The 18,469-nt window shown below is 50.7% G+C and overlaps 1 protein-coding gene across 5 annotated transcripts in view; it reads right to left on the bottom strand.

Moving 5' to 3' along the window:
• The window catches only part of PSKH1 (protein serine kinase H1), an 80,805-nt gene that overhangs the window by 54,342 nt on the left and 7,994 nt on the right, over positions 1–18,469 (bottom strand). For all 5 annotated transcript variants that reach the window (XR_012647416.1, XR_012647414.1, XR_012647415.1 and 2 more), the window contains one exon: positions 15,989–17,023. Coding sequence is in view for 2 of the 5 variants with exons in the window: in XM_075008276.1 (XP_074864377.1) it covers positions 15,989–16,936 (948 nt within the window). In the remaining 3 variants the exon portion in view is untranslated. The remainder of the gene's footprint in view (positions 1–15,988; positions 17,024–18,469) is intronic.

Genomic DNA, 18,469 nt, shown 5'->3' with positions numbered 1-18,469 from the left:
TACAAACTTTTAACCATGAGTCATTAGCCAATGGAACACCTTACCAAGGTGGATTCTCACATCAAGTGTGGATGTTTTTCTAAGAGATCTGCTCTAAGGAATTAGTCTGGACCACCACACTATACAGGAGGTAAGACGCGACAATCACAGAAGTCCCCACTGACCTTGGAATCTATGAACAACACAGCTTCACACTGAAAGAAACTGAGGACTCTTCAATTTAAGTAACACGTTGTCATTTAGACCCGCTCCTGCCAGCTGGTCAGAGCCCTTTGCAAATCACTATTCAGAAATCCTCAGTTTTATTCCCATATTTCTTTATAATATAATATAGTAGGAGATACACATCTCTTAGAACTGAAAGGGACCTCGGGAGGTCACGAAGTCCAGTCCCCTGCCCTCTTGGCAGGACCAAGCACCATCTATTTTTTTTTTTTTAAATCTATTCGCCCCAGATGCCGAAATGGCCCCCTGAAGGATTGAACTCACAACCCTGGGTTTAGCAGGCCAATGCGCAAACCATCAAGCTATCCCTCCTTTTTTTTCCTACATTTTTAACTGCATCAAGGTTTGTGTGTAAAATGTACCCAGAACATCAGACAGAAAAGTAAACAGCATAACTGAAATATGTAAAATAAAGGATAGGTGTGGAAACCGAGGCCTACAGCAGGTGTTTGCCTGATATCTCACAGTCAGTCAATAAAGCCAGGAATCTCACTCCCAGGTCCTGATCTATCCAGTAGATGACATGTTTCTTCTGATGGTGTAAGCATCTGGGAAGGTGAACCCTACTGGGAAGTAACAAAGAGGAAGCCATGCTAGTCTACACACTATCAAAACAAAAAGCAGTCAAGTAGCACTTTAAAGACTAGCAAAATGGTTTATTAGGTGAGCTTTTGTGGGACAGACCCACTTCTTGAGACCATAGCCAGACCAGAACAGACTCAATATTTAAGGCACAGAGAACCAAAAACAGTAAGCAAGGAGGACAAATCAGAAAAAGATAATCAAGGTGAGCAAATCAGAGAGTGGAGGGGTGCGGGGGGGAGGTCAAGAATTAGATTGAGCCAAGTATGCAGACAAGCCCCTATAGCGACTCAGAAAGTTCCCATCACGATTTAAACCATTTGTTAATGTGCCGAATTTGAATATAAAAGCCAGCTCGGCTGTTTCTCTTTCCAAAACGGTGCGATAATTTCTTTTCAGTAACACACGTACCTTTAGGTCATTGACAGAATGCCCCATTCCATTAAAATGTTGACTAACTGGTTTGTGGATCTGGAGTGTTTTGATGTCTGTTTTGTGCCCCTTGACCCTTTGTCTAAGGGAGTTAGAAGTCTGTCCAATATACAAAGCATCTGGGCATTGTTGGCACATGATGGCATATATGATGTTAGTAGAGGAGCATGAGAAAGTGCCCGTGATTCTGTGAGTAACCTGGTTAGGTCCAGTGATGGTATTTCCAGAGAAGATATGTTGACAAAGCTGGCAGCGGGCTTTGTTGCAGGGAAAGGTTCCAGGACTCGTATTACTGGGGTATAGACTGTGGCTGTTAGTGAGGATCCTCATGAGGTTGGGAGATTGTCTGTAGGAGAAAACAGGAATGTCACCCAGGGCCTTCTGGAGTGTGGCATCCTGATTAAGGACAGGTTGTTGTGATGGAGTGGGGGGAGTGCAAATGCGACACTCAGGCTGGATGTGAGAGGCAAGCAGAACAGTTCCCAGTGGCTAGGGATGACACTGGGGCTACAACTGGCAGGTAACACCTCTGCCCTGAACAAAGAGCAGGGAGGAGCCGAGCTGGTTTTGAATCAGGGGCAGCAGTTAGAGGCTAGGAGAAGAGAGAGGGAAGGCAGCCAGCCTGAGGAGTGAGGAAGCTACACCCCAGAGGGGCACACCTCGGGGTCTTCTCCACAGGACGGGTTGGAAGGACTGTCTCTGACTGCTGTACTGTCGCTTCTGTGAGAAACTGGGCATCTGTTGCCTAATAAACCTCCTGTTGTACCTGCTGAGTGTGAGTCACTCCTGCCAGCTAACAGGGTGCAGTGCAGGGGGACCCCTGAACCCCATCACACTGGTGTCAGCAGTGGGATGCACTGCACCCACGGATGAGCTCCCAGCAGTGGCTGACCGAGCGCAAGAGAAGGAAGGAGCCTCACAAGAGCCAGAGGCAGAACAGAGAAATCCCTGCAGCCGCTGCTGGTGAGTGGATACCCCGGGAGACGGTGGGGAGATGGATTATACCCGACTCCTGAAGGCAGAGCTAGCGGGGCTGTGCAGAGAGAGGGGCCTGACCACGGGAAAGGCGACCAAGGCCCAGCTGGAAGAGAATGACCGATCCAGGGGGCCAGAGCCTGTCCCGGCAGGAAGTGGCCGGTCACCCTTGGGAAGCATTTTGGATTCTCCGACAGGAGCGGGGGCTCGACGCCATCAGACACACACGGTGCCCACCAGGTCGCGCTCAGCTAGCAGTAGTCCATCGTGGGCAGAGTCCCCTGCCGCAGAGCTGCGACGGCTGGAGCTCGAGGTGAGATTAAAGGAACTGGAGCACCAGGAACGGGAAAGAGAGCGTGAGCACGAGCACGAGCGCCAGCTACAAGAGAGACAGCGGGAGGAGAGAGAGCGAGAGCGGGAGCATGAGCGGGCCATGGTGGAGGCGAGACGCCAAGAGGCCCCAGCTGCGGTAAGCGGGGAGAGGGCCAGACGGATCGGGGTGGCCAGTCACTTGGAGACGCGCGTGCTGGCCCAGTGTCAGGACCCAGGGGACATGGACGAGTTCCTTACCGCCTTTGAGCGAGCCTGTGGGTTGCACGAGGTTCCCCCAGATGAGTGGCTCCGGCACCTCACCCCCTTGTGGGGCCAGAAGGCCGCAGCGGTGCTCAGCCAGTGGGAGGGGCTGTAGCCTGGGGACTATGAACGGTTCAAACAGGCCCTGCTGCATAAGTTCGGGCTGACTCCGGAGATGTACAAGAAGAAGTTCCAGGAGGCACAGAAGAGGCCAGAGGAAACCTATGTAGATACGACCTCCCGCCTGAGGCAATACTACCGGAAGTGGGTGTTCGGGATGGGAGTCCAGTCCGTAGAGGACCTGATCGAGCTGGCGGTCCTGGAGCGATTCTACGAGATGTGCTCACCTGACCTGAGGGTGTGGCTTGTGGACCGGAGGCCAGGGGATTCACACAATGCAGGGAAACTGGCAGATGACTTCACAAACAGCTGGCCCAGGTTTGAAAGTGAGCCCCACAAAGAGAGGGAGTCCCGGAGAGACCGAGAATCTCAGAGAGACCGGTTCCTGACCATACGACAAAGGGGACCACCTCTTGGGCAAGCCCAGGAAAGAGGGGCCAGCCACACACCCCCCAGAGAGCCAAGCAGAGCTTGGACGGAGCAGCCGGCCCGAGGGACACAACAAGACCCAGGCTGTTATCGCTGTGGGCGAAAGGGGCATAGAGCAGCCCAGTGCCCCAAGCTCCCAGACAGGTTGAGCAGGCCGGGGGGTCATGGAGTCAACTGGGGGGAGTCCCAGAAGCCAGAGGGGCTGGTGGCCAAGGTGGGTGGTGCTGACAGTGGGCACTCGGATTGGGCCGAGTCCGCCCCACAGACCAGCTCCTCAGGGGGACCAAATGCTCAGAGGTCAGTTTACAGAGTAAGGGCGGCGCTGCCTCTGCGGAGCAAGTGTCTCACACACCTCGAGGTGGATGGGAAAAAGGTCACAGGGTTCTGGGACACAGGCGCTGACCCGACGCTGGCCCGACCCGGGGTGGTGGCGCCGGGCCGCATGATACCCAATTCCCATCTGACGGTAACAGGAATTGACGGGACCCCTTTCAAGGTGCCCATGGCGAGGGTGCACCTGAAATGGGGGGGACAAGGAAGGCCCCAAGGAGGTGGGCGTGCACAGCCATTTGCCGGCGGATGTACTGATGGGGGGCGACCTGGAGAACTGGCAAGGTGAACGCCCTCGCGTCCTGGTCCTGACCCGTAGCCAAAGAAAACGAGGGGTGCGTTCCCCAGATTCAGGGGTACAGGCCCAGCCAAAGTCACAGGGGCCAACCCTGAGAGAAAGGGGGCCAACAAAAACCAGATCTCACAGGCCAGGGGTGCTGGAGCCAGGCAGGGATGGGGAAGTAGCATCCGCCCCTGCCCCAGCTGAAGAGTTCCAGGCAGAGCAGCAGAGAGACCCCTCCTTGCAGAAGCTGAGGGAACTGGCCAGTCTCAGCCAAGCTCCACAGCTGGGGGAGGGCTGCAGGGAGAGATTCCTGTGGGAAAAGGGATTCCTGTACCGGGAATGGGCTCCCAGATGCAAAGCGGAGCCATGGAAGGTCCAGAGGCAACTGGTGGTTCCCCAACAGTACCGGCGCAGGTTGCTGTACCTAGCCCATGATGTCCCGCTTGCAGGACACCAGGGGATCCACCGCACCAGGGAAAGGTTGTTACAGAACTTTTTTTGGCCTGGGATCTTTGCAGTGGTCCGTCAATATTGCCTGTCCTGCGATCCCTGCCAGAGGGTGGGGAAGACCCGAGACAAGGGGAAAGCTGCCTTGAGGCCACTGCCCATCATAGAGGAGCCTTTCCAGAAAGTAGCTATGGACATAGTGGGACCCTTCAGCAACGCAACACGTTCAGGGAAGATGTATATTTTGGTGGTGGTAGATTTTGCCATGCCATACCCAGAAGCAGTGGCCTTGACCTCTGTCGACGCTGACACCGTGGCGGATGCACTGCTGTCCATTTTCAGCAGAGTGGGCTTCCCCAAGGAGGTCCTCACAGATCAGGGGTCCAACTTCATGTCGGCCCTGCTGCAAAGCTTGTGGGACAAGTGTGGGGTCCGGCACACCTGGGCCACAGCCTACCACCCGCAGACCAATGGGCTGGTGGAGAGGTTCAATGGGACTCTAAAGTAGATGCTGAGAACCTTCATGAATCAATACCCCCATGACTGGGACAAGTACTTACCCCACCTGCTGTTTGCATACAGGGAGGTGCCCCAGGAATCCACGGGGTTCTCCCCGTTTCAGCTGCTGTATGGAAGGAGGGTACGGGGACCGTTGGACTTGCTCAGAGAAGAGTGGGAGGGGACGGCCTCTCCTGAAGGGGAGTCAGTGGTACAGTATGTACTGACCTTCCGGGAAAAACTCACCGAGCTCGTGGGCCTGGCCAGGAAGAACCTCTCCATGGCCCAAAGGAAGCAAAAGGTCTGGTGTGACCATAACGCCCAGGCCCAAGCCTATGCCACCGGGGACCAAATGATGGTCCTTGTACCTGTGCGGCGGAACAAGATGCAAGCGGCCTGGGATGGCCCCTTCAAGGTCGTCAAACAGCTGAATGATGTGAATTATGTGGTGGAACTGTCGAACTGGGCCCACAGCCACCGGCTCTATCATGTGAACATGATGAAACCTTACTGGGACAGAGAGAACTTGGTGCTGGCCGTGTGCAGGCACTGGGAGGGGCAGGGGGATGATCCCTTGGTGGATTTGCTCAAAGGGACTGGAGCCAGCTCCTTGCTGGAGTCTATTCCCCTCTCAGACCAGCTGACCCCTGCCCAGCAGACGGAGATCAAGGAGGTGCTGTATTCGTACCAACAGCTGTTCTCGGACAGACCCGGACGCACCGACCTGGCTGTCCACCGAATAGAGACAGGCACCCACGCCCCTATCAAGTGTGTGCCATTCAGAGCCACAGGGAGGACGGCTCAGGACATAGAGCGGGAGGTTGAAGACATGCTGGCTCTGGGGGTGATCCAACCCTCCTCCAGCCCCTGGGCCTCTCCCGTGGGGTTAGTCCCTAAAAAAGATGGGTCTGTTCGGTTTTGTGTGGACTATCGCACGCTTAACGCCATCACCGTATTGGACGCCTACCCCATGCCCAGGCCTGATGACCTTTTAGACAAGCTGGGGGGAGCCCGTTATCTCACCACCATAGACCTCACGAAGGGGTACTGGCAAGTGCCATTAGACCAAGATGCCCGGCTGAAGTCGGCTTTCATCACCCCTGTGGGGCTCTATGAGTTCCTGGTCCTGCCCTTTGGCCTCAAGGGGGCACCCGCTACCTTCCAGCGTCAGGTGGACCAGCTACTGAAAGGCATGGAGAGCTTTGCCCTGTCTTACATGGATGACATTTGCATCTTCAGCCAGACGTGGGAGGACCATGTGTCCCAGGTCAAGCAGGTGCTGGACCGACTCCAGAAGGCCGGGCTGACTATCAAGGCAGGGAAGCGCAAGGTGGGAATGGCTGAGGTGACCTACCTGGGCCACAAAGTGGGCAGTGGCTGCTTAAAGCCAGAGCCAGCTAAAGTGGAGGCTGTCAGAGATTTGCCCACACCCCAGACTAAGAAACAGGTCCAGGCCTTCATTGGGATGGCGGGGTACTACCGGAGGTTTGTGCCCCACTTTAGCTCCAACACAGCCCCCCTCACGGAGCTGTGTAAAAAGGGAAAGCCTGACAAGGTGGTCTGGACGGAGCAGTGCCAAGAAGCCCTTGGCGCACTGAAGGAGGCTGTGGTCAGGGCCCCAGCGCTGGCAACTCCAGACTTCAACAAGCCCTTCCTGGTGTTCACCGATGCCTCAGACGTGGGTCTGGGGGCTGTGCTAATGCAGGTGAATGACAAAGGGGAGAAACACCCCATCGTGTACCTGAGCAAGAAGCTGCTACCCCGGGAGCAGAACTCCGCAGCCATAGAGAAGGAATGTCTGGCCATGGTGTGGGCGCTGGGGAAGCTGCAGCCGTACTTGTTTGGACGGCGTTTCACCGTGTACACCGATCACTCACCCCTGACCTGGCTGCATCACATGAAAGGGGCCAACGCCAAGCTCCTGCGGTGGAGTCTGCTCCTGCAGGACTAGACATGGAGGTGGTCCATGTGAAGGGGAACAACAACACCATAGCCAATACCCTGTCACGCAGGGAGGGCCCCGAACTTCCCCAGGTCACTGGCTAAGTGACCCCGCTCAGTTCGGTCTGGAAGCGGGGAGAGATGTGATGGACTGGGGGGAGTGCAAATGCGAGACTCAGGCTGGATATAAGAGGCAAGCAGAACAGTTCCCAGTGGCTAGGGATGACACTGGGGCTACAACTGGCAGGTAACCCCTCTGCCCTGAACAAAGAGGAGGGAGGAGCCGAGCTGGTTTTTGAATCGGGGGTGGCAGTTAGAGGCTAGGGGAAGAGAGAGGGAAGGCAGCCAGCCTGAGGAGGGGGGAAGCTACACCCCAGAGGGGTACCCCTCGGGGTCTTCTCCCCAGGACGGGTTGGAAGGACTGTCTCTGACTGCTGTACTGACGCTTCTGTGAGAAGCTGGGCATCTGTTGCCTAATAAACCTCCTGTTGTACCTGCTGAGTGTGAGTCATTCCTGCCAGCGGACGGGGTGCAGTGCAGGGGGCCCCTGAACCCCATCACAGTTGTTGTAGGTCTTTAATAATTTGTTGCAGTGGTCTGAGTTGGGGGCTGTAGGTGATGACCAGTGGCTTTTTTGGGCCGATCTTGGAGTAGCTGGTCTCTGGGTATTCGTCTGGCCCTGTCGATTTGTTTTTGTACTTCTCCTGGTGGGTAATTCAGGTTTATGAATATTTGGTAAAGTTCTTGTAGTTTTTGGTCTCTGTCAGTTGGATCAGAGCAAATGTGATTGTACCTAAGAGCTTGACTGTAAACAATGGATCTAGTCACGAGTGCAGGATGGAAACTAGAAGGGTGTAGGTAAGTATAGCGATCAGTAGGTTTTCGGTACAGTGTGGTACTGATCAGGCCATCCTTGATTAGTACTGTAGTGTCCAGGAAATGTATCTCTTGCATGTTGTAATCGAGGCACAAGTTGATGGTGGGGTGCAGATTGTTAAAGTCTCTGTGGAATTCCTCTAGAGCCTCTGTACCATGGGTCCAAATCATAAAGATGTCATCCATGTATCTTAAGTAGAGGAGTGGTAATAGGGGACGAGAGCTGAGGAATCGTTGTTCCAGGTCAGCCATAAATATATTAGCATATTGTAGGGCCATGCGGGTGCCCATAGCAGTTCCACTAATCTAGAGGTATAAATTGTCCCCAAAACGGAAATCATTGTGTGTGAGAACAAAGTTACAGAGGTCAGATACCAGATTGGCTGTGGTGGCATCAGGGATGGTATTCCCGATTGCTTGTAATCCGTCTTTATGTGGAATATTAGTGTACAGAGCCTCTACATCCATTGTGGCAAGGATGGCGTTATCAGGAACTTTTCCTATGTTTTGTAATTTCCTCAGGAAGTCGGTGGTATCTCGGATATAGCTGGGAGTGTTGGTGGCATAGGGTTTGAAGAGGGAGTCCACGTAACTGGATAGTCCAGTGGTAAGGGTGCCAATAGCTGAGATGATAGGGCGTCCAGGGTTTCCAGGTTTGTGGATTTTGGGAAGTAAATAGAATAGTCCAGGCTGTGGCTCAGATGGTGTGTCTGAGTTAATGAGGTCCTGAGTAGCAGCAGGGAGTTCCTTCAGTAGTTGTTGTAATTTCCTTTGGAATTCCAAAGTGGGATCAGCGGAGAGAGGTCTGTAAAATGTGGTGTTGGAGAGTTGTCTGGCTGCCTCCTGTTCATAGTCTGACCTATTCAGGATGACAACAGCACCCCCGTTGTCAGCTGGTTTGATTATGATGTCTGGGTTATTTTTGAGACTAAGACCCTTGCTTACTGTTTTTGGTTCTCTGTGCCTTAAATGTTGAGTCTGTTCTGGTCTGGCTATGGTCTGAAGAAGTGGGTCTGTCCCACGAAAGCTCACCTAATAAACCATTTTGCTAGTCTTTAAAGTGCTACTTGACTGCTTTTTGTTTTCCTACTGGGAAGGTCAGTACAACATAAGAAAAGGCCACATTGGGAACAGCATGGGTCTAAACTCATTGCACAGATGCTGGTGACACAAGTGTCACTCTTATGGTTTAGATCAGGGATTTCCAACCTTTGGGTCAGGACCCAAACACAGGCCACCATTAGATTTTCTAAGGGTCGCTGACTGGGCAGCTCTGACCACATGTGGCCCTTTAAGGAGCCATTTGCTGCTACCGCTGCTCACTCCCTGCCCTGCCATGCTGAAATGGAACTCAGTTTAATTGGTTTGACTGGGGGCAGGAGGAATCTGGACATTAAACCAGTTAAACTGAGTCCCATTTCAGCATGGCAGGGCAGGGAACTGCCTGTGCTGCAAGTGGGGGAAGGGAGTCAGAGGGCTGGGGGAGCCACGCAGAGGATGCGATGGTGACGGCAACCCAGCAAAGGAACAGTGGGGGGCAGCAGCAGCATTCATGTGAGGTAGATGGGGGCATGTTTTGGGGCTGGGAGAGGTTTAAGCCAGGTTGTTTGGGGGGGGCATGATTTGGGGCTGCGAGGGGTTTAAGCCTGGGGGCAGAGGGGGCAGTTTGGGGCTGCGAGGGGTTTAAGCCTGGGGGCAGAGGGGGCAGTTTGGGGCTGCGAGGGGTTTAAGCCTGGGGGCAGAGGGGGCAGTTTGGGGCTGCGAGGGGTTTAAGCCTAGGGGCAGAGAGGGCAGTTTGGGGCTGCGAGGGGTTTAAGCCTGGGGGCAGAGGGGGCAGTTTGGGGCTGCGAGGGGTTTAAGCCTAGGGGCAGAGAGGGCAGTTTGGGGCTGCGAGGGGTTTAAGCCTGGGGGCAGAGGGGGCAGTTTGGGGCTGCGAGGGGTTTAAGCCTGGGGGCAGAGAGGGCAGTTTGGGGCTGCGAGGGGTTTAAGCCTGGGGGCAGAGGGGGCAGTTTGGGGCTGCGAGGGGTTTAAGCCTGGGGGCAGGGGCAGATCAAGATTTATAAAAGTTTTTCCCAGGGAGAACCCCGCCCAGTTGTGAATTGCCTTGGGTCACAAAGTCCTACTGAATCGTCAAAATGGGTTGCCGTATAGACAAGGTTGGGAACCGCTGGTGTAGATCATTACCACAAAAACCCTGGGGGCAATTCAAGTGCAGCAACAAACTGCCTATTCTTTACTCCACACAGAGACCCTCATGCATCCTGGAATATTTCACACGTCTTCCGGTCAGCCAGCGACACCAATCTAACAAGGCAAATGGAGACAAGCTGAGGATTTAAAGGGCTCGGTAACTCTTACTTAGAGACACTCGCCAAGTTACTTTGCCTAAGGCCTCTCTTATCTCTGTGCCATACTTTTCCCATCACTCCAAACAGGTTAGGAACTGTCAAAGGAGACTGGAGTGATAATTAGAGCAGTGATGTCAGTAGTACCTGAATGAGCTATTATGGGATACCACTAGTATTGATCTGCTAATAGCCTCTTCAAACAGACCCCACGCTTCAGGAAGACAGCGCCACCGGTAAGTAGCTATCTCTCAGACGGCAACTGCATTAGCTGGTTGTCAGATCATTTCTTGTCAAGGAAATGGAAATACTTCATAGGCCAGCATGTATTCCAGCTTTTATTCCTCTCTCTCAATAAAGCTTTGTGTTCTCTGACTGGGATCTCAGGCCAGCCACATCTCAGAAAGTGGGTTTCAACCTGTTTTCATTCTCACCAAGCCCCTGCTTTTGCCACAGTCATCAAAATTCTACTGCAATCAAGGTGGATTAAGTCAAAGAGATCTACATCAGCAGATATAAATCAACAAGCAGGAAACCTCAATTTAAATCACTGGGTTTAATCTTGTTTTGCATTTGTACTTTGGGGTTTTTTTGTTTCGTTTTGTTTAAAGCTAAGTTGATTCTCCTTGGCTGGTAACCACTGAACATGATTTGCAACAAAATAAAGCTTATACACTAAATTCTTTTTGCTAACCTGGAAGATAGGCTTCAGCTATCCACATTTAAGAAATGATATAGCTCATCTTACACTCATTCAGACAATGTTTACATTTTGTATTATGCTATAAGTGGTAAAAAAGGCGTTTCATAATAGATGAGGTTTCGTTTTTGGTTTTGTTACTTTTGCTTTTGTCAAGCTCTATTTAGATGGAAACTTGAGCTCAAATGCACAAAAACAGCATTTTAAGAATTAACAACAGTGTGCTGATACACAAGGAAAAACCCTGCAAAGTTTAGCTAAACTCGTTTGCATTTACAATTAGCTGTTAAATAAAGGAAGTATTCTCTGTAGCTCATGAACTGATCCTCACTCTCCTTCAGCATTTTCAAGCTAGGGGTTGCACCTCTCCCATATGGTAAACTCTTGTCCGGCAACATCCATCATCCGGACTGACCACCAACGCTGCCAGATGACAGAGAGGGGAACCAGTAGGTGCAGGAGCCTCAGACGGGCTGGGAGCCCCCCTTGCCTGCCTCCTGGCTGCGGGGCAGGAGGCTGCTGCGGGTCGGGAACCGGAGCTCCCCGACTGCTGGGGGCAGGAGTTGGAGCCCTGTCTGCACCACGGCAGCGCAGGGCTGGCACCCTGAGCCCCCACTTTCTCTGCAGCAGTTGGAGCTGGGAGGCTGCTAAAGGGCCAGGAGTTACAGCCCCTGCCCGCCCTCTACCAGCAGGGGCTGGGAGGCTGTTGAGGACCTGAGCTGGAGCCCCTCCTTACCCTCCAGCAGCACAGGGCCAGGAACCTGAGCACCTGCTTGTCCAACAGCAGCGCGGCTGATATGCTGCCATGGGTCTGGGAACCAGAGCCCTCTGGCAGCGCAGGGCCAGGAGCTGGAGCCACCACATGCCCCGCAGCAGCGGGAGCCAGGAGGTTGTGGCCGGTGGGAGTTGGAGTCCCCACCTGCCCTGTGGGGGAGAGAAGAGCTGGCTGGAGCTCTGTGGCAGCCTCTGACAGTCTGGGCTTTGGCCAAAGCCCGAGGGGAAGGAGGCTGGAGCTCTACCAGTCCTTTAGCACAGCCCTGCGCTTTTCCTTATCTGGCAAATTCTCTTGCTTGGGACCTGACAGGTCCCAAGCATGCCAGACAAGGGAGGTGCAACCTGTAGTAGATCTCATCCTCTCACCTGCTGCTTATTCACCACCTGGAAAACAAGTTGTTCTGCCTTTTCAACAACAATTGCTTTCTTACCTTTGAAAGAACTAGTCATTAAACTGAACTAGCTGAATAAACTGAAATTAAGAATATAATCACCTGCAAGCACCTGCAAGAAAGGCTGCCACTGTCAAAAGCTGGTTTAGTGCATGAAAATCTGATTCTGGGTGCTTAACCAGAGACTTCCACCAGGTCAGAGATTTGACTTTAAGACTTCATAGCATATATGTGCTGCTTCATATTTTTCTATTTCCTTTTATTCTAACAGATTATACACAGGATGTCATCATTTCAAACTATTTTAAAGTAAAGTAAACCTAAAACTTAATTTATGTATTTTTAAAATCAGTTTAAAATAAAAAAAATCTGTATTTCATAAATCATCAGTTTTTATCCACCTGGGTTGGACTGTGACTAGAATGCAGCTCCTTCTCCTCCTCCAAATATCCCTCACCGCTGACACCTCTTTCCCTGACCACTCCAGCCTCAAACTTCTGGAAAACACCCATACGGCAACCTCTTCAGACCTCCTCTGGGGTTAATTCACCCTCGTTTCATGGTCTCGATGTTGGAATTGAGAAAAACCGAGTTGCTCCTGTCTAGTCCATCCCTGCCCTCTGCCTATGGCAGATTGGTCATACAATAGATTCTCGGAAGTTTTGTCCAGTCTGCTTTAAACTGTAACAAGCAATGGGGCTCCTCTTCCTTTCCTGGGAGACTGTGGCCTGCCCTCTCTCACCAGCAGCCTCAGTTCTGAAATTGGCCACTGTCAGCAGACAGGATACTGGGCTGGATGGACCTTTAGTCTGACCCAGTATGGCCGTTCTTATGTTCCTCCTCACACCAGGAGAAAAGGAAAAGAAAAGCAATTCTCTAAGAGTATGAGAAAAATGAAGGCATTGACCTCCTCAGAGGATGTCGGAGGCTTGGAAAGAATCCAGGGCACTTTCGTAAACCTGATTGGCCATTTTGAACACTTAAGCCCACTTTCCCTGACCGGAGCAATCGTTCTCTTGCACCATGTAGTACTCTGCTACACCAGTGCCAGGATACGGCAACATTAGAGGCTTACTATAACTCAGGGACCAAGGCTTGTTTAATTTTGTAAATCAGAGCTTTCACTTTATTGGCTTTACAAGGAAGCCAACTGGGCAACATGTACCAGCTATTGACTGATGCATGTCACACTCCTGAACACAACAAGGGGGCACTGCATTCATGAACAAGCTTCACCCCCAAAAAATCAGAGTAGTCATGGACTATTTCTCCGTATGTGTCATTTTTGACAGAATGGCTCTAGTAATGTCCTTCCAATATGCCAGGGCATCAGGTTAACAACACTACCTTTAGAGAAAGCGTCAGATAACCTCAGCTGACCATAAATGCCAGAATCTTGGTTGTAGGTCTCATCTGAAAACACAATATCCCTCAAAGAATAATGCCATACTCCATTCTGGAGGACTGTCCTTTAAGAATGATTCAGAGTGAAGAGTACCACTTACCAGAGACACTTCCATCAGTGCATCTTTGGAGGTACCCAGGCCAGTTCCAACCCTCCTTGGCAAGATCTGACCAGATCCCAGCACCAGGTGATCAGGCTGGTGAAGGTCAGTTTAGGAAGATCACAACTCGACAGGATAAAAGGTTATTTTTGGCATGGGCCTGTCTTGTACCTTCCAAAGAGTCCTTAGGGAGAGTGGCTTGTGTGTTTACAGCATATTTTATTCCAAAAGGAGCTCAAAACATTTTAAAATCTGAGTTACGCACGAGGAGACTCACGCCATCCATCACTGAAATGCCAACACCCCCCTACAATTTCTAAAAATGCCAGAACAATTGAGATGATGGTCTGTTGTTCTGACATTGTTATTTTACTGTCATTCCACAACTCCCTGCTTCCTGAAAGTCTTAGTCATGTGTTAGCACTTATTTCCTTTCACACTCAGCTCCTCCGCACAAAATCAAGCTGTTACCACAGTCTCACAGGAATTACCACTACCTTTCCGAGTACTTCCAAACTGGCATGTAAATAGTAAGGCTGCCTCCAGACCTGGGTGTCCTCATCCCCCTATGGCTCTGGGACCAGGAGCATTTGTACAACTGATGACTGCTGGTTGACATGATGATGTTATTCTGAGATTATCATGAATATACTATATCGCGGAAAGCTTCTGTATGTGCATCTACCATGAGCTGGTGTAGAAGTGGGGAGCTTTTTTTGCAGGCAGGGCCCAACAAGCCATAGGAAAAAAAAAAAAAAAAAACAGTCAGAAGGCCACACACAACTGAAAGCTTTAAAAAAAACACCACTCAATGACAAGAAGCCAAAAAAAATGCAAATCTTGGTGGACACGTATACAGATTTCCACGATACACATAATCTCAAGAATAATTTCATCATGTCAACACAAATTTACATTTTCATATGCATCTGTGCGTCTCTTGTGATTAAGAACATTAGTGCTTATAAAGCATGTAAAAATCACATACCTTCCACGGGCTTCTACCCATCCAGTGCCTTCCAAGAGAATTACATTAACCCAGAAGGTTCACATTTTTGATGGAATGCTGGGAGAGGGGGCGTAAGCTACGGGAATCCTGAAGGGTCAGCACTTTGCCCAGATGCTAAGTGCATCACGAGATCTGGGCTCTCAGTGCTAAGGCACACCTGTCTGGGTCCAAAGGTCCTAAGGCAGGGACTATGAGCGATCACTGTTCAGATTCGAAAGGCTTAGAACACCTAGGCACCTGGATTGAGTCCCTGGTGAACATACCCCCATCTAGCAGAAAAGTCGGGTTCAAGCCCCTGCTCTGAATAATGGGAAGTGGGGATTTGAGCTACAGACCTGCACATCATAAGCAAGAGTTCTAATCACTGTGCCATAGTAATATCACTGCTTGTTCCTCCGCTGTATTTTGTGTGCCCTAAAGCAGCTTCTGAGCCCACTTACCAGTTCAGTCCCCTTAGAGAAGCTTGGAAGAATTTGAAGATTTCACAGGGCCTCAGAAATAAAGCAGAGGCCCAGGAGCATCAGGACTAAAGGAGTTTTTTCCAACACTCATCACCTTCCATGCCTGCGGGCTTAGTTAGCTGCTGCGTGGGGTTCTAAAGATCTAAGTTTTGAACACTGGCACCCAAAGGCTTTTGTGACTCAAGCCAGAGGTGACCAGCTGTATACAGTGCAACTAAATAATGCAAGAGAGCGCTAGGAATTTCAGAAGTAAAGTCCTTCTAGACAAATTTGTAGTTTGTGCCTGAAACAAAAAGTAGACAGGTGCATGTTGCATCTTGTTTATCCACCTCAGCCAGAGAAGGATAGGTGTAAAAGAAAGGTAACAAACCTAATGGGAGCTTAGCATGAAACCAATCATTACAAAAATTATAAAGCTGTAGGATAAAACAGCCACATTTCTAAATCATTCAGGTGCTTAAGTCCCAATTTCAAAAGCGACTTGAGAAGACTGTTTAAGTGAAAGCCAACAGGGCTGACGTTCTTAAATCATTCTTGAAAAGGAACTTCTGAAAATTTTAGTCTGGTCATGTTTCTATCATAAAATAACCATTCTGCTGTCCAAAATGAGCATAACACAATTTGCATCACCTAATCAGTTAATGTTCCTCCTGTGCTGCCTTGCAAGGGTGTGAGGCTATTTTGCTCTGTTTTTAAAAAGAACTCATTGTTCCACAGTGGGATCAAGCCAGAATGGGAGAGAGAATTACTGGCAGGACAGGAGGGATTTTAATGGATCAAGATTGCAGATCTCCACTAATTCCTAAAAGGAGCCAGCACTGAACTAACCTTTTAAATATTCTCAGCCTTGAATTCACCTGTGACAACTCCAGAACAGCCCAGACAGTTGTGGCACAGAAATCAGATCTGAGCCAGTTACAGAAGTCACCTGATGGACCACTCACCAAAACAGCAAAGGCACAATGGAACCCTTTCAAGACAGCCACATTGCACTGCCTGTGATCACACAGTTACCATCACAGCACTGATGTTCCCCATGCTGGAATAAAACATTGTCTGGCATCTCCTTTGGTTCAAACTGCCACACTCACCTCCCCTGAGTAACTGTACTTTCCTTTCAGGATCTGCCGGTACAAGCGGGTTCGGTTGTCATCCTCAAACGGCATAGTTCCACTCAGGAGGATATACGAGATCACACCCAGTGCCCACATGTCCACAGAATTGGTGTAGGGTTTCCTGACCAAGATTTCGGGGGCAATATACTCTGGTGTCCCACAGGTGGTTTTCATTAAGCAGTCATCTCCTTTCTTCCGAGCACTCGCCAGCCCAAAGTCCGTGATCATGATTTTAGAGTCTGTTCCGGGATGGTAATACAGCAAGTTCTCTGGCTTTAGGTCCCGGTGCGTGATGCCCAGTGTATGCAAGTACTTTACCCCATCCAACACCATCTGCAGCACTCGAGTGGCATCTCTCTCAGTAAAGGAGCCTTTGGCAATGATTCGATCAAACAGCTCCCCTCCAGTGGCCAGCTCCATCACCATGTAGACTCGCTCCTGGGTCTCAAACACCTCAATGAGCTGGATGATGTTTGTGTGCCGGACACGTCGCAACACACACAGCTCTGATTCGCACACTTCCCTTCCCTCCCGGTACTTAGTCTCTATCATCTTGATTGCATAGGGCTGCTTGGTAGCCTTATGTTCCACCCGCACAACGCGACTGAAGCTGCCTCGGCCAATCAGGGCTTTGATGTCATACTTGGCAGTTACCCGGGGGTCAAACTTGGCACGGTACTTAGCCACCTTGTTCTTGCGGGGCTCAGTCTGTTCTGTGTAGTGCGGTGGGTGGCCACTGGAATAGGGGTTAGTGTGACGAGGGGGAGAAGGGGAGCCGGCTTTGATAGACACTCCACCATCATCCTTGATGAAGTGCTTGAACACGTCATTTTTATGGCCAATGTAAGGCTCCACCTTCTTAACCAGATCCAAATGGACATCCGTGGGGGGCTCGGGAAGCACTTTGCTTGTCCCACAGCCCATCACTGAACGTTACTAATCACCCATCAAGGCATTCTCCCACGGTGACAGCAGCAGCAGCCACATTTGAGACAACTCCCACATTTGAACCTTTCAAAAAACAAAGAGGACAGATATGAAGTAGGAAGATTTAGAACATCAAATATCATCCAAGTGACTATGGGTCACGAAACGGCTGTAGATAAGGGGTGCGGCTATGTTAGGAAAAGAGATGGGTTTTACCATGCACAAGCTAACATGTTAAAAATCACTGTGTGCACAAGGAAGTTATAATTTAAACAGTTAGCAGGCTAACATAACCCCTATAGGAGAGCCCAAATGGGATTAGAAGAGACCTAGTCAGCTGGTACGTTCCCCCTGCCTGCATTCTGGTAGACCTGAGCAGTATCCCTAATACGAGGGTATCCCCTCATAGAAGCAAGGACAGTTAAGGTAATGCCATTCATTGAACCAGCTCTAATAGCTTTCCAGCTACACACTGCTCTTCTTCAGAGCTGAAGAATAAAAAATATTTCCTTACATGCCTGCTCTCTCTAACAGCCTGAGACCAACATCACTACAACACTCCAAACAATGGAAGATATCCCCTCTTGTCCAGATGTGGCTCCCTCCACCCCTCCTTCTGGGCATTATTTGTAACCTCAAAACTCTGATTAAGGTAATGCCACACCCTCTCTGACTCTTGCTCCTACTGAGCTCTTCCTAAACTTTTTCCTCATACTTAACTGGGAAAACTGTATCTTCAGTCAGTTACTTCTCACACTGTCGTTATCGACTAGTGAGAGCAAATACCTGACCTCTAGATAGCACCGCTCTACCGGTAGGTTATTGTCTCCATTCACTCATCTTTTCTGTGCCCTAAGATCCCTTGAACATTCCCAATATTCTTTAAGTTCCAAACCTTTAATCACTTCAGATGCTTTCCTCCAAACTATCTCCAATATGCTTTTTAAATGACTGTGGCCCACAAATGACCACGGCCCTCCAAAGGCCTGAGCACCCTTGAATGGAGAGACAGAAGTACCATGCTTGTTTGAGATGTGATATTTTGTTAAAGTAAATTTATTTCTACTCTCTGCTATAACTGCAACCAGCATCCACTACTCCAGCCAGTCCTCTTGCAGGAGGAGTCTGATCCACACCCTGCAATTCCTCCCCAGGCGGGAGCTGCATCATCCCAAGCTCTGGGAAGCTCTGTTCCCATGCTGCGCTCACCTAGAGGCTCCACCTCCAGAGCTCCCATTGGCCAGTAACCACAGACAATGGGAGCAGCGGCAGAAGTGCCTGCAGAAGAGCTCAGGGCCATGCAGAGTCACCTGTTTCGCCTATCACTAAACTGGAGCTGCCCCAGGTAAGTGCCCCACTTCCCAACCCTCTGCCACAACGCTGAGCCCCTCCCTGCACCCTAACTTCCTCCCATACTCCACACCTCAACTCTGAGCTTGCTAATTCCCACCCAGCCGCCCACCCCAGTTCCTGCCCTGAGCCCGCTCCCACACTTCAAACCCTTTGGCTCCATCCTGGAGCCTCCTCATG

Source organism: Carettochelys insculpta, chromosome 14, assembly GCF_033958435.1.
Source record: "Carettochelys insculpta isolate YL-2023 chromosome 14, ASM3395843v1, whole genome shotgun sequence".
NCBI lineage: Eukaryota > Metazoa > Chordata > Testudines > Carettochelyidae > Carettochelys > Carettochelys insculpta.
The sequence above is the reverse complement of the archived record's forward strand: the minus strand, read 5'-3'. Positions and strand labels throughout refer to the sequence as shown.